This window comes from Vitis vinifera, chromosome 7 (assembly GCF_030704535.1).
Source record: "Vitis vinifera cultivar Pinot Noir 40024 chromosome 7, ASM3070453v1".
Lineage (NCBI taxonomy): Eukaryota > Viridiplantae > Streptophyta > Magnoliopsida > Vitales > Vitaceae > Vitis > Vitis vinifera.
This window is the reverse complement of record NC_081811.1, coordinates 19798719-19814213: the sequence shown is the minus strand read 5'-3', so window position 1 is coordinate 19814213 and position 15495 is coordinate 19798719. Positions and strand designations below refer to the sequence as shown.

The following is a 15495-nucleotide window of genomic DNA, read 5'->3' as shown; positions in this document are numbered from 1 at the left end:
AAAAATTAAATGGATTTTGATGGAACTTGGAGAAAACTAAGGTTGTATTCCTCTGGTTAAACTTTTGGAAACCTTCAGAATTCTGTGGCACTTGATGAATAGAAGGAATCATCCTTTTAAGCTCGAATCCAGAAGCAAATTTAGTGCTTACTAATTAACCAATTATGAGAAGAACATATTCTGATCTAATTTTAGATCAATTGAGCATTGTAATAGAATTGGGGAAGCTTCCTAATCCAAGATTGAAGGCTCAAATATGAGACAAACAAGATATGCATTAAAAAGAGGCTAAAAGCCACAAAGCATACATGGAGTATACAAGGCGGCTAAGGCCTCAAAAAAGAGCAACAAGACCAGAAAAGATTCACCTCCCCTTAAGTGGATGCTACCCACTCCAAAAAGCCTATAAGGGAGAGAGACTCCTCGCCTAAATACAATTTGGCCCAGCTCCATAAGTTACAAACAAAAAAATTCTTTAATTTCTGGATGTTCAACACATCCTCCCTAAAAGATAGTCTATTCCTCTCCTTCCAAACCGTCCAAAAAATACACAACGGTATGGATTTCCAAACCTTTTTCCTTTTCTTCCCCACAAAGGGGCTCCTCCAGGTAGTTAAGACTTCCTTTACAGTTTTTGGAAAGACCCATTTAACATCTACTAACCCAAGAATAATATCCCACAAAGCTCTAGCCACTATACAGTGTATAAGAATATGATTTACATTTTCTTCTTCACAACCACACAAAAAATAACAATTAGGAAGTTGCACCCCTCTTATTTGGAGCTTGTCCAGAGTGAGCACCTTCCTCCACGTCGCCTCTCAAGCGAAAAAAGCAACTTTAGTTGGCACCCTATCCACCCATATGCACCTTGAAGGAAATACTGTGTCATTAGGATTGACCAACAACCTATAAGCTTCCTTGACCCTAAACTGACCATTTCTTTCTCGCCTCCACAACTGAATCTTCCTCCAAAGAAGGCCTATGACCCCTCAAGATATAAAGCAAATCCCCAACCATATCCAACTCCTAATCATTAAAGTCTCTCAAAAAGTTTAGATTCCAGCCTCCTTGACCAGAATTTTGATCCCACGTCTCCTCAATTGTTGCATCTCTATGCGTAGCCATAACAAAGAGGTGAGTGAAGCAATGGGACAGCGGTGTATCAGTGCACCAAATATCTTTCCTAAATCTGATTTTGGTGCCCTTCCCAGCTAGAAACACCAGATTATCTCAGCACCAATCAGATTCTTTCAAAATCTCATTCCAAACCCCTACTCCAACCGCCCCATTAGCCTTCTTTGACCTCCAACCACGATCCTCTTGCCCATACTTCGTTGTGATCACTTGCTTCCAAAGATTATCTTTTTCGCAAGCAAACCTCCAAATCCATTTACCAAGCAAGGCTTTGTTCAACATGACTATTTTCCTTAAGCCTAGCCCACCCTTGTTCTTGTCTGTGCAAACCACATCCCATTTAACTAGATAAATTTTCCCCTCCAAGTTTCCTCCCCCCCATAGAAAGTCTCTTTGAACTTTTTCTATTCTTTTAGCAACAGTCTTGGGCATTTAGAAAATAGACATTTGGTATATTGGCATGCTAGCCAAGGTGCTTTTTATAAGAGTGATCCTCCCCCCTTTGGAAATGTAGCCTTTTCCAAAGCGCAAGTCTCCTCCTTACTCTCTCTTCCACTCCATCCCACATAGAAGGAGCCCTATTAGGAGCCCCTAGAGGGAGTCCCAAATATTGAGAGGGCAAGGATCCCACCCTGCAACCTAACTCAACTGCCAGCTCTTGAATCTCCTCCACTTCTCCAACTGGGATGATTTCGCTTTTGGCTAGATTAATCCTTAGGCCTGAAGTCGCTTCAAACCAAAGAAGAATCCAACTTAAGTGAGTTAATTGCTCCTTGCTTGCCTCACAGAACACTATTGTGTCATTAGCAAAAAATAAGTGGGAGATGTTCAAAGTGGGTCTACTACCACCCCGAATGATGCACCTTGATAAGTATCCCCCCTCCATAGCTCTCCTAATGAGGACATCCAACACTTCCATTCTCATAACATTGAGATAGGGAGATAGAGGATTTCCTTGTCTAAGCCCCTTAGTATTAGGGAAAAAACCAGCTGACACTCCATTAACCAGAACTGAGAATTTGGCTGAGGACAAGCAACTCCACATCCACCCTAACCACTTAGCCCCAAAGCCTATTTTTTGTGAGACCTTCATTAAAAATTTCCAATTGATGCTGTCATAAGCTTTTTCTATATCCAATTTGCATATAAGGCCCTTCTCTTTTCTTTTCTGCCACGAATCTATCACCTCATTAGCAATTAAGGACGCATTAAGAATTTGTCTTCCTGTTACAAAGGCATTCTGGGCAGTGGAGACCACCTTACCAATCACTTTTTTGAGCCTGTTAGCTAGAACTTTAGCCAAAAGTTTATAGAGCCCCCCCAAGAGGCTGATAGGTCTAAAATCTCCAAGATCCTTAGCCCCACTTTTCTTAGGAATCAAGACCAGAAATGTATTATTGAGACTTTTAACAAAAGAGTTATGCTCATGAAACTCTTTAAACATATCCAGAATCTCCTTTTTAGTAAAATCCCAAGCGTTTTGCCAAAAAGTTACAGTAAAGCCATCCGGACCAGGGGCTTTATCCCCATTCATCTCCATCAATGCCGTATGAATCTCAGTCTCTGTGAAGGGGACCTCCAAATTCTCCGCTTGTTGCTGGCTGATGTGATCAATCTGAAGTCTTCCAATATCCGCCTTCCATTCCATATCTTCAGAAAGCATCTGCTGAAACGTGTTAACAATTCCTTCCCTCACCTCCTGCTCCTCTGACAGCCACTCCCCATTAACCTTAACTCTGTCCAAAGCGTTGTTTCTACGATGAGCACTTGCCTTTCGATGGAAGAAACCCGTGTTTCTATCCCCCTCCCTTAGCCAAATCTCCCTTGAAAGTTGTCTCCAATGGACTTCCTCCAAAAGCACCCACTTTTTATAGCTTTCTTTTGCTTCTTTTTTTAATTCTGTTTCCTCCACAGTCAAGCTTCTCTCGCTTTCCACCCGATTTCAGAAATCTACTTGCTGTAGGGCTGAAGATTTGTTGCATTCCAGCATCCCAAAAACCTCTTTGTTCCATACTTTCAACTTCTTTTTGATTTCCTTCATTTTAGCAGCCAATCTATAACGAGCACTGCTCCTGACTTCAATCTCCTGCCACCAGGTTCGAACAAGGTCTTTGAATCCCTCAACCTTAAGCCACATGTTTTCGAACTCCGTTAAACGGAGTAGGGCCTCTTCTTATCCCACCCCCCTCTAGAACAATTGGGAAATGATCAGAAATTGGCCGAGACAGTTTGCTCTGAGTAACCCCACTAAATTGATCTAACTAACTAGGGGACACTAGAAACCTGTCCAATCTCGCCCATGCCTGGTTATTAAGACCCCCATTCCAGGTGAACTCTCCTCCCTGTAGTGGAAGATCCACCAGCCCGAGATCATCAACAATCTCAGCAAATCTCCTCATTGCTGAATTAATTCTCTTCTGACTGCTCCTTTCCTTTTGGAACAGGGTGATGTTGAAATCCCCCCCTAGGCACTAGGGATCTTCCCAAAGGCCTCTAATCCCCCCAAATTCTTCCCACATGCCATCCCTTTCCACTTTGGTAAACGTACCATAAACTCCCGTGAACACCCAAAAAGCCCCATTTTCTACAATCTTGAATCTGCAAGACAACGTGAATTGGCCCTCCTCCCAATCCAGAATATCCAGAGCCCTCTTGTTGCAGCAAATCAGAATACCGCCCGCAGCCTCCTCCGTATTCAAAGCTCTCCAATCTAAAAATCTTCCAGAGCCTAAACTTCTCACAAGACCCTCTGACATTGCCTGAATTTTTGTCTCCTGAACACAAATTAAATCCACCATCTGATTCCTTATAAAAGACTTAATAATTTTCCTTTCAGATCTTTCATTTGCTCCCCTCACATTTCAACTCAGAACCTTTAGCTTCATTGGACAACTACAATCTGATTCCCTTTGCCCTGTGAAGGACCTTTCTGCTTATTCCCTCCCTCATAATTGACAGAGCATTCCAACCTCTTTAATTCTCTTTTGAACTTTGACTTCTCCAGAAGCTCTTTGCTATGAATCTTCTCCCGTCTCTTTCTGATTTTAATCAGGAAGCTCAGGATTTCCTTTTCCAACCCCTCCGTTGAAAATCCCAAAAATTGGTTGAATTTTGCCAAACTGCTTTTCTCCCATTTTTCTTCTTTCTCCTTTCCCGCAGCTTGGTTTTCAGGCGTGCCAGAATCCCCCTCCGTACCCTTGACTTTATATCTCGGTTTCTATTGGCCTCTCCCAATTCCCAGCACCCATTATCATTCTCAGTAGGCCCCTCATACACTGTTAACCATGTTGTTTTATCACCCCATGATTCCTCCTCTATACCCCTTGAGCGATCGAAAGACTCCCCTTTCGGAGCCCGATCAGAATAAAGAGAGAGAAGATGAGATATCCCCAATACCCTTTTTCCCTTAGAATGGAAAGTCGACTCATACCTCAAAGCTTCCTCTTCAAGCGCCCGGTCCGTCACTGAGAAGCAAGCACTCATTTGCTGCCTCTTGAGCTCCTCTGATTCCTAGACCACAAGAGGCTCCTTTGAACTGGGCCCACTTCTGGAGATGAAGCAGTCTAAGAGGCCGGCCTTCTCTTGAGGGCCCTTACTTGGGGCTTGGGGAATTAGCGCGACTGGGCCAGCCTTTTCCATACCTTCAAAATCACTCATCTTGTGGCAGCCCAATTCTGTAGCCCATCTCCTTGACGATGGGCCTACTTCTGATCCATCATCCTCCTTTGCCGCTTCTTTTGATTTTGAGCCCAAATATCCATTAGCCATAGCAGGCCCATTAGCCCTCTTCACCTCTTTAAGACCCACTAATGGGCCTAATGGGGACGACCCAGGCGCTTGCCCATCTGTGAGGGCCCATTCCCGGATCACCGGGCCATGAATCCGGTTTCCCAATTCTCGGCCCGACCCATTCTCTTACGTATACCTCACATCATCTGGCAGGTTCAGCGTCTCGAGCCTCGCGCTTACCAACTCCTTCAGTCCTTCCCCATGCGCTTCTCTGCGTGTGAACTCACATCACCCCTAACCTCGTCACTCCTTCGACCAGACGCTTCACTGTACTTCATCCTCACCACCGGTCTGATCTCCCACCATAGCGACAGGACATAGACATCCTCCTCTACTTCAATTTCCAGCACACTCGGCCTAAAGTCTCCTCTCGTTTTGACCAAAAGCCTAGCCCATTGAATCTCCCTCATCGTCTTTGTTCGATCATCGACTGCTATAAAACCCCCACATTCTTCCCCTATTCTTTTTAAAACCATCGGACTCCACAGCGAGATTGGAAGCCCTAAGATTTTGATCGAGACTTCGTTTTCTGTCTCCTCCTCTGCCCAACAACCCGTCCTAGGGTTCCAATGTTCTAGCCCTAATTAGAGCCCTCCCAACACTTTGCTCCCTGAGGAAACGATGCGTCTTGCCTCTTTCAGGTCTTCAAATTCCAGCAAGGCCCTACCCTTCTCCAATTTAGCTAGCCCTAAATTGCCTTTTAGGCCCCAAGAATTCGCCCATAATCTTCCCAATCTCTCCAGGTCCTCTTCTCCCTCTGTTCTGGATTTCCAGCTCGCAACAATGCAGTGCTCCAACTTCTGCAAATTTCCTAGAGTTTCCTCCCTTTTAACCTTCACATTGATTGAGTTTGAATCTTTCTAGCTTGTCCTCTTGACGGCTGCCGCATACGATTTCTCCGGTGCAGATTTTCCCGCGACCCTTGCTTCTTGCATGTTTGCTCTTCTGCCAATCGATCCTTCCATTTGATGGATTTTCTCCGGCATAGTCGCCCATCCCCTTTTGTCCCCTTTGCCTCTCGGTATAAAGATACAAAATCTCTTTCTTTCCAAATCAACAACCCCCAACCTTAGAAACCCTCCCGCTCTGTTAAACCCACGTGTTAGGGAATACGATTTCCCCTTGTCTTTCCATTCCTTTCCCCATTTCCCTTCTTTTTTGTCCTTTATGCAGTGGATTAGGCCCTCCATGAAAAGCCCTAAACTTTCCGATCCTAATCGGACCCATGACGAGACCCCTCTCTTCTTCTCCACGATGAGAAACTGGGGTTTTCCTCTTCTTTCATTGAAGACGATCTCGAACATCTTGGACTCCACTATGAAGCTACTCTCCTTCCTTCTTTTTCGAGTCACCTCGCTATTCTCTCCGTCTTCTCCATCGCACGCTCTCTCACTCTCTCTCTTGCCCTCTCTCTCGCTCTCTCCCATTTTACTTGATGTATGGGAAATTTTTTTATGGGTGCTTTATTAATTTTTCATTTGGAAAATTTTACCAAATTGTACAATCATAGGCAATGTTTTAAAGGGTTAAAGATGACCTTGAGAAGTTTTGCCCAGATGAGGCGAAATGAGGCATGAGCCTTGAGGTGAAATGGGTGTAAGCCTTGAGGTGGAGCAATGAGTTAACCAACCTCAAATGCAGAACGATGAATAAGCCTCAACTTAGACCAAAAAAAAAAAAAAAACCTTTAGAATATTGCAAAATAAGCATCACATAAACATAGAATGATAAGAAAACCATCAAGACCATGTGAAGTGTTTGTTGTTTTCAGTACTGTGTAGTTAAATTCCTCTTTTCGTCTTTGATAATCCAATTCACTCTCATGGCTCCATCAAATGATCTTTAGTATCACCATCACTATTATTGCTCTATTATCCTCCCATCAGTGTTGATGTTTAACTCCAGTAGGTTGCTGCTGTCCTCTGAGGGCAAAAGACCAAGAGCCAGCCACTATTCTCTTGCCCTCTAACAAATCCTCTGTCTTCTTTTCAATCTCTTTGTTTCTTTGCTCTTCTTTTCTCTTTCTTTCTTTCTTTCTTTCTTTCTTTCTTTCTTTCTCTTTTTTAAAGGGTAAGCCAAAGCCCAAGACCAAATCCCAAGACATGTAAAATATATACCAACAACTCAAAAACCCATTAAAATCTATTGAATGTATGAGGCTTAAGCCTCAAGGCTGAATGCCTTGAAAGGGTGAGGCTTAAGCCTCAATTAGCCTGTGTTGGGGCTATAGCCTCAAGGCTAATTCATAGGGCCTTGCCTTGAGGAAAGCCTCAGGGCATGCTCCTCAAAAACCTCAAGGCTGAATGCCTTGAAAGAGTGAGGCTTAAGCTTCAGTTAGCCTGTGCTGAGGCCATAGCCTCAAGGTAAGTCATAGGACTTTGCCTTAAGGCAAGCCTCAGTGTGTGTTCCTCAAAATCCTTTTAAGGCATTGAGTACAGTTTCCCATGAAAAAAATTGAGCAATGGTCATTTCCAGATTTATTGGATGCCACTTCTAAGATAAAAAAGGAACTTAGTGCTCTGTAACTGTTATGTAGATCTGATTTTTATTCTCTTCCTATTTCTTTTCAATATAATTGGCTTGAATTTTTTATGCTGTAGTTCTTATGACTTATATGCCCTCTTTACCAATGTAGAATCTACGACCTATGCATGAGTGATAATGCACTGTTCTTGGGCATGGAGCAAATGCAGCAATTTCCAAATTTGCAACAATGGCTTGGTCTTTCAGTTGCAGGTACTGTAGAGCTTGGGCATATTGTAGAGTCTCCAGTTATCCGAACAGCTACTTCTATCGTTCCTCTTGGATGGAGTGGTGTTCCTGGTGAGAAGAACGGAGAACCTTTGAAAGTTGATATTACTGGTTTTGGGTTACATCTGTGTTCAGTAGTTCAGGCACAAGTAAATGGTAACTGGTATTGCCCTCTCTTACTTCTCCTCACCCCCACTTATATACCATCTTTCTTCCTTTGTCTCCAAGAGTCTTTTTATGTATTTAACATGATTAGTTAGTAGTTACAAAATTTGTAAGGATCTTATGGGTTTTCACCACAATATAGAAAAACATGATCATGTTTTACCAACCCCTGAATGCATAACACAGTCCGGATTGAGGGCTTCATAAGGTCTCTTCAACTGTAACATGTCATTGTGATTGACATTTTTATTAGGTTGGGAATTGGGATAAAGTGAGTTTTCAGAAGATTTAAACATGGCCATAAAGAAGGAACTGATTAAGAATAAGACCGATGAGGTCAAAGTCCAAACCCTCAAATAAGGAAACATAGGTGATGAGATCACATGTAATAAAGATGATAAGGACTAGGAGCTCATCAATTTCCAGGTGAGAAAGATTATGAGTAAAATTGAAATTCAAGGTGAAAAAGGAGGGTAGTCTAGTGTACTCATGGGAGGGTCTCTAAACCTTGAGACAAGAAAAAGGTTGGAGAATTGAACTTGAAGAGGTTAAGCATTCGACCATATGTTTTCCTAGAAAAGACTAGCATGGGCAATAGCTTGGAATTTTAAGCAACAGAAGTTTGGGTATTAACAGCAAGATCACCAATTATATAGCCTACTAACCTGGTAAAAGGCCATAGTAAAGTTAAATGCTGAAAGGAAGCAAATTGAATAACAATAAAGCCTTTAATATATGAGGGTTGATTTTTTCTGAAGTTAAAAAATAATGACAAAAAATAGCTGAATGAAACGGGAAATAAGACTTCAATATGAATGATGATACAATAAAAGATTTTTGGTGTATATTCATCATTCCACATCTGGATTCTGGATGATGAAGATATAGAGAGTAATCCCTCCTGCTGGACCATAGAGTGCAATTATTCTGTTTCTTTTTGTTTATGCTTTTTTCTGGACTTGTGTTTAGATATCTCTTCTTCCTGTTAATGTCTGTGGGTGCTGAAATAATCTGGACATTGATGCAATTGATCATCTAGTAAATTCTTCTTTGTTTTTGGAAAAATTGTATAAATTTTGGCTAACCAGCACATTTTTGGAAAGATTATGTGAATGTTGGCCAAATAAGTTGCACATTCCTAATTATAAATTATATTTAAAAAAAAGGCACATACACAGACATGTATTTCTGGTATAGCTTTAACATTCAAAACCTTCATGGAGTTTTCTGTTTGGTGCATGATATCATATTACATTACATGATGTCATATTGTGCTATTTCTCATTGTTGAAAGATGTTCACAACTTGATGATGCAACTTAATCATTTGAAAACTCTGTAGTGGTGTCTCTATATTTGGTGCATGATATCATATTGCATTACTTTTCTCTTTCAGGTGTGCAACTACAGTGGAATCCTTTCCACCAACACCAGCTTACTCTTCAAATCATGGGCTACAGCCAGATTTACAAAGGATACGAGTTTTAGTTGGAGCTCCATTGAAGCGACCACCAAAGCATCAGATAGTGACAGATCCAGTAACACCCATGTTTTCTTCTATTGATTCAGACTCTGTTAATCTCAACAGGGAACTCAGTGCAGGTGCCTTTAATGAGGGAAAAAAATTTGTCTGCCCTGAAGGTTTAAATGATTTTATTATATTTTGTTTGAGTGATTTCACTACTGTGTCCAAGGAAGTTCATTTCAGAACTCGTAGAGTGCGATTACTTGGCCTTGAGGTATTGATGTTTAACAATAAGACGTGCAAATAAAAAGAAATGTACAATTTTACTTTGTCCTGTAACAGAATGTATTACTTGTGTAGGGTGCTGGTAAAACTTCTCTTTTTAAGGCCATACTGAATGAAGGCAGACTGACTGGCACTACTGGTATTGAAAATCTGCGTCTAGAAGCTGATGATCAAGACGGTATTGCTGGTGGATTATGCTACTCAGATTCAGCTGGAGTAAATTTGCAGGTCCCTTTATTTCTTTCCTAAACAAGGTTTCCTGTTCTTATGCCCTTCTTTTCATTTTTATTTTTAACCTTTATTTTATTTTATTTTATTTTTGTTTTAAAAAACCACATTTGATATTTGTATGCTTGGATGTATCGTGCCTGATGGTGTGTGCATCTGTAAATTGTAACCAAAAATTTGTCAAAGCACTTTATATATTAGAAACCCCCTTTTTTTTAGTATCCATGCTCTCCCTCTTTATGCTTCTACTAAGTTTCTGTAAAATGTTTCCCCTTCTTTTAAGATGATCAGCCATTGTTTTATGTCACTTTAGCATGCCCCTGTGTGCCAGCACTTACACACACACACACAACATAGATGATATTTGAATGTTCCAAATTCCACTGTCATACAGTGGTAATATACCTCCTGCATTTGAGAATCATATCCAAGTTTTGACTACTAAAAGCAAATTGTTAAAAGATTTAGCTTGAATGCTGAATCATTTAGCGAGCCACATTGGTTCTAGTCTGATTATAATGCAGTTTTAAGAAGTATTTCCAAGATGTGTGCAGTTTTAAGAGGTATTTCCAAGGTGTGAGCAGTTTTAGAAGTATTTCCAAGATGTTTCAAACTAAAAATATTATTGCCTCTCACCATGAAAAAAGCTACTAATGTTAACATTAATGAAAAGGTGGTTTTGTTTCTTATATATTAAGACTAAAGTTTGAACATGCTATAGGCATGTTGGGATTTTACACTAATAGACTAATGTAAAATGTTTTTTCTGTGAAAAAAACTTGTTCTCTTGAATCAAGTCATATATCTCATTGATAGAGTAGTTTCAAGAGAAGGTTGCTTAATGCAAATCATGTGGAGAATTTTACACCAGGCTTTCTGATTGGCATGTTACTATTATTTTTCATGGTTGTGAGCAAAAATGCTGTTAATTGATTAGATCTGATTGATTGGCTGTTTTCCTTGAGATTATATACTACTATTTGTTGTAAATGCAAATTACAGTGGGAAGGAAATAACCCCATATTGAACTTCTGTCACCTGATTTATTTAAGATAACCCTATATTGAACTTATGTCACCTGATTTATTTAAGATAATCCTATATTGAACTTATGTCACCTGATTTATTTGATATCTTATATTTTTTTGAACCACATGTGGAAGGAAGCAACATGAACTATGAGGGATATTTTTTAAGCCTAGGATTATTATGGGAGTTGGTGTATTCTCAGTTCTAATCATGCACGTAGCATCTGAAAATCATATATCTGGGGTTTTGGCTTATATGTTTTTGTGCTTAATATCAAAATTAGAGAAAGTTTTTAAGTGCAACATGCACTAATATTTTTGCACCCATTTTAATAGCATTGCTTTCCCAAGCCTTATTTGTTATTAGCATTCCAAATTTATCCATCAGTGTTTCCAGCTCTACTAGTTATCACGCTGGAGCACCCAAAGCTTGTTTACGCTAATATTTAATTCACATATGTTTGGTTCCAAACATACTTCTATTGCCATCTGGCACCATCTATGAAGAAAATCCAGTGCTGGTTTTCCATATCTTTTAAGTTTTTCCAGTATCATTCATGAGGGACACATTTTAGCTGTGTTGATGGTTACTGGCACTTGGATGAGTACAGAGGATTTAACATACTTGTGTAAGATGATCCTTGTATTAATTACGTTGGGGAGTTTATGAGAGCATAGATAGAGCTTTTCTTTCTAAATGAGCTGGTTAGGATGCAACCTAGATGGACTGAATAACACCTGTGCATCAGGGTTTTGTCTGAATGAATTCTATTTACTTATTTTGTGGAACTTATGTTTCAGTGTTTTCCCCTTTGATTTGTTTGATTTATTTATTTATTTTTAACTGCAGGAGCTGAATATGGAAGTCTCTCGTTTCAAAGATGAACTATGGATGGGAATCCGTGATCTTAGTAGGAAGACAGATTTGATTGTTCTGGTGCACAACCTGTCACATAGAGTACCTCGATACAATCAGTCAGAGATATCACAGCAAAAGCCAGCCCTTTCACTTCTTTTAGACGAGGCTAAAGCACTTGGAATCCCTTGGATCCTTGCCATAACAAACAAATTTTCTGTCAGTGCACACCAGCAAAAAGCAGCAGTTGATACTGTCATTCAGACATATCAAGCATCTCCAAGCACTACTGAAGTTGTCAATTCCAGTCCATATGTTATGCCCACTGCTGCTAGTGTTCCTTGGGGTGCAATAAGTCGAGGTTCTGATTCGAGGATGGGTGCACAAAATCTTCTTCTTGCTCCATTTAACCTTGTTCGGAGACCATTCCAGAAGAAAGATGCCATTCTCCCAGTAGAGGGTGTAGCCTCTCTTTGTCAGCTTGTCCACCGTGTGCTTCGGAGCCACGAGGAAGCCTCTTTACAGGTAAACTTAGTGGTTAAAGACATGATAATTGGTATAACCTAGTTTGGGAGGAGCAAAACAACTGGTTGCCATTCAATTTCCTTAAGGACATGTCTGGTACGTGGAAATGAGAAGTGAGAATGAACATCTAATTCATTTTTTCATCCATTTCCATGCTTGGATAACTTAAATAATGACGAAAATGAAATAAAAAATAGTTCCATTAGAAATGAAATCCCACTTATAAGTGGGATTTCAATTGATCTGCACTAGTGGATATTTTGATACCCTTGATGCAAGAAATAATATAGAACATGCTAAAAAGATACTATTTTTTACCCCCTCATTTCCATTAGATTTGTATGACTTTTATAGTTAATTTTTATTTGTTGAGTAAATAATATTTTTCTTAGTCCTATTATTTAGCAAAAAATAAAAAAATAAAAAAATAAAAAATCAAGAAATGTTATTTTAAAAGGAAAATAAAAATTATTTTGAACTGTGTAAGGTTTTTATTGTCAATTTGTTTTTGTGAGCTTTTGAGAATGGAAACTCATTAATTATGAGAATTGGGAAATTAAAGATAAATAGGAAAGACAATCCCATAAAAGACTCACCAACCTAACACCCTAATAAACCCAAAACTAACTGGATTTGATGAAATAAAACAATAAAAAAAAAATAACAACTAGATCTTATCCCTACAAAATAGGAATTTGAATTTATTTCCTAACTAACTACTAAATCTTCGACACTCCCCCTTAAGTTGGTGTGTAGATGTCTCATTCCCAACTTGTTAACAAGAAACTCGAAGTTAGGCCATAGAAGTCCATTGGTTAAGACGTTTGCTATTTGTTGTGTTGTAGAAACAAATGACAAGCATATAGCACTGACCTTAAGTTTCTCCTTTATGAAATGTTTATCAATCTCGGTGTGTTTTGTCTTGTCACGTTGTATTGGATTATGTGCAATATTGATGGTTGCTTTGTTGTGACAATACAGTTTCATAGGAAGAGGTCCTTAGTTCTTCTAGGACACATTTTAGCCATAACATCTTGCGAATCCCATGTGTCATAGTTTTGAACTTTGCTTCAACATTGCTTTGTGCCACCACACTTTGCTTCTTGCTTTTCCAAGTAACCATATTACCCCATACAAACGTATAGTACCTGGAGGTAGATCTTCTATTAGTGATTGATTCGGTCCAATCGACATCAGTATAAACCTTAACTCCTCGTTGCTTGTTCTTCTTGAACAATAATCCTTTCCCTGGAGTACTCTTCTAGTACCTTATAATCCTGTAAACAACTTCAAGGTGTTTTTCGTGTGGAGAGTGCATGAATAGACTCACTAAGCTCACTGCAAAGGTGATGTCTGGTTGAGTGTGTAACAGGTATATTAGTTTACCTACCAACTTTTGATATTGTGTTGTATCTACAAGCATTCCTTTGTTTTTTCCTAGCTTCAAGTTGTATTCTATAGGAGCGTCAGCTGATCTGCAGCCACTCATACGTATTTCTTTTAGGAGATTAAGAATGTACTTTCATTGTGTCTTATTAAAAAAAAGGTACTTTCATTGTGAACAACAATGCCCTTCTTGGAACATGCAACTTCCATTCCTAGAAAGTGCCTTAATGATCCCAAGTCCTTAATCTCAAATTCAGAAGCTAGAACCTTTTTCAACCTTTCTATCTTAAGCAAGTTATCTCCAATGAGAATAATATCGTTCATATGGACAATTAACACGATTATCTTTCCTTTGGGCTAAAACTTCATGAACAAGTTGTGATCAGTTTGCCGCTGAGTATAACCTTGGTTTTTTTACAGATTGAGTGAACTTATCAAACCATGCCTTAGGTGATTGTTTGAGTCCATATAACGATCTCCTTAGCTTGCACACCTTTGATCTGAATCTTTTAGTGAAGTCTGGATGAGAGTCTATATAAACTTCTCTCAAATCCCTATTGAGAAATGCATTTTTCACATCTAATTGTTGCAATGGTCAATCCAAATTTGCAGCAATTGATAAGAGCACTCTCGCTCTGTTTAGCTTGTCTACTTGAGCAAATGTTTCAATTCAATAAGAGATCTCGGATTGAATCGATATATCAGTCAATGCCATACATTTGAGTGAATCCCTTTGCTACTAGTCGAGCTTTAGACCTTTCTAGAAAGTTGTCAGAGTTGTATTTTATTGTAAAGATCCATTTGCAACCAACTGAGTACTTTCCTTCAGGCAAACTCACTACTTCCCCTTTCTTGTTCTTCTCAAGGGCTCTCATCTCTTCAAGACCAACTTTCTTCCATTTAAGAGCATCTATTAGGAATGTCTATGCTAGAAAGTTGTGAAGTAAATGCAAGAAGAGGAGACAATTTTTCAAAGGACACAAAGTTAGACAAGGGATGTTTAGTACATTGCCTAGTACCTTTTTTACAAGCAATTGGAACATCTAAATCATTAACAAATTCAGTTTGGGAATCGAAAGAATTAGACTCAAAGATGGATTTACTTAGAGGATTGACAAAAATTAGATTTGTTATCGGGTTAGGCTCCTGGGATTGTTGCGAAGTGGACATCTTTTTCCTTTGATCAGGGTTCTTCCTTGAATAGACAATGAACTCATTTGTTTTTTTTTTTTTTTTTTTTGGTTTCTCACATTTGAGGTTCTATGTGATTTTCTGAAGGCATGATAGTTGACTGTCCATTCATTTAAGTATTTAACCTATTTACTTCCACGGTTATCTCAGGCATTCTTGAATTAGGGTTTGGGTTTAGCATGGGTTATTCTAAAATAGGGGTTGCCACAGGTGCTGATGCTTCTGAAGATGATCGAACAATTTTTTTTGAATCTAGGATTCATAGGCGTTGTTTCTATTTGGAGGTTATTAAAGAAAGAATCTTCATTGTGACTCTTTCCTTGAAGATGATGATTAAAACCGTATTTTTTTGCTTAAAAGAAAGTGACATCCATGGTAACAAACATTTTTTATTTTTTCTAAAATTGGATTAAATTTAGGAGGAATATTGACCAAAAGTATTTAGGAGGAATAATCTCCCCCCATAGATATTTAGGGACCTTAGTTGTAAAGATTAAGGTTCTAGCAACTTCAATAGGGTGTTTGTTTTTTCTTTCAATCACCTTATTTTGTTGAGGAGTATCGTTACAAGAACTTTGGTGCACAATAACATTGAAATGAAGATTTACTTTTTGATGAATAATTTTGAAAACAAATATTTTAAGTACTAGAAGCTTGGATGTCCAAACTTAAAATTCCATAACAGAATTT

The 15495-nt window shown here is 39.1% G+C and overlaps 1 protein-coding gene across 1 annotated transcript in view; it reads left to right on the top strand.

The window, feature by feature from the left end:
• Positions 1-15495, top strand: part of LOC100261774 (uncharacterized) — a 30104-nt gene that overhangs the window by 8496 nt on the left and 6113 nt on the right. Inside the window, exons 10-13 of the mRNA XM_059738245.1 lie at positions 7562-7840; positions 9238-9580; positions 9667-9819; positions 11698-12228. Of these exons, the coding sequence (XP_059594228.1) occupies positions 7562-7840; positions 9238-9580; positions 9667-9819; positions 11698-12228 (1306 nt within the window). The remainder of the gene's footprint in view (positions 1-7561; positions 7841-9237; positions 9581-9666; positions 9820-11697; positions 12229-15495) is intronic.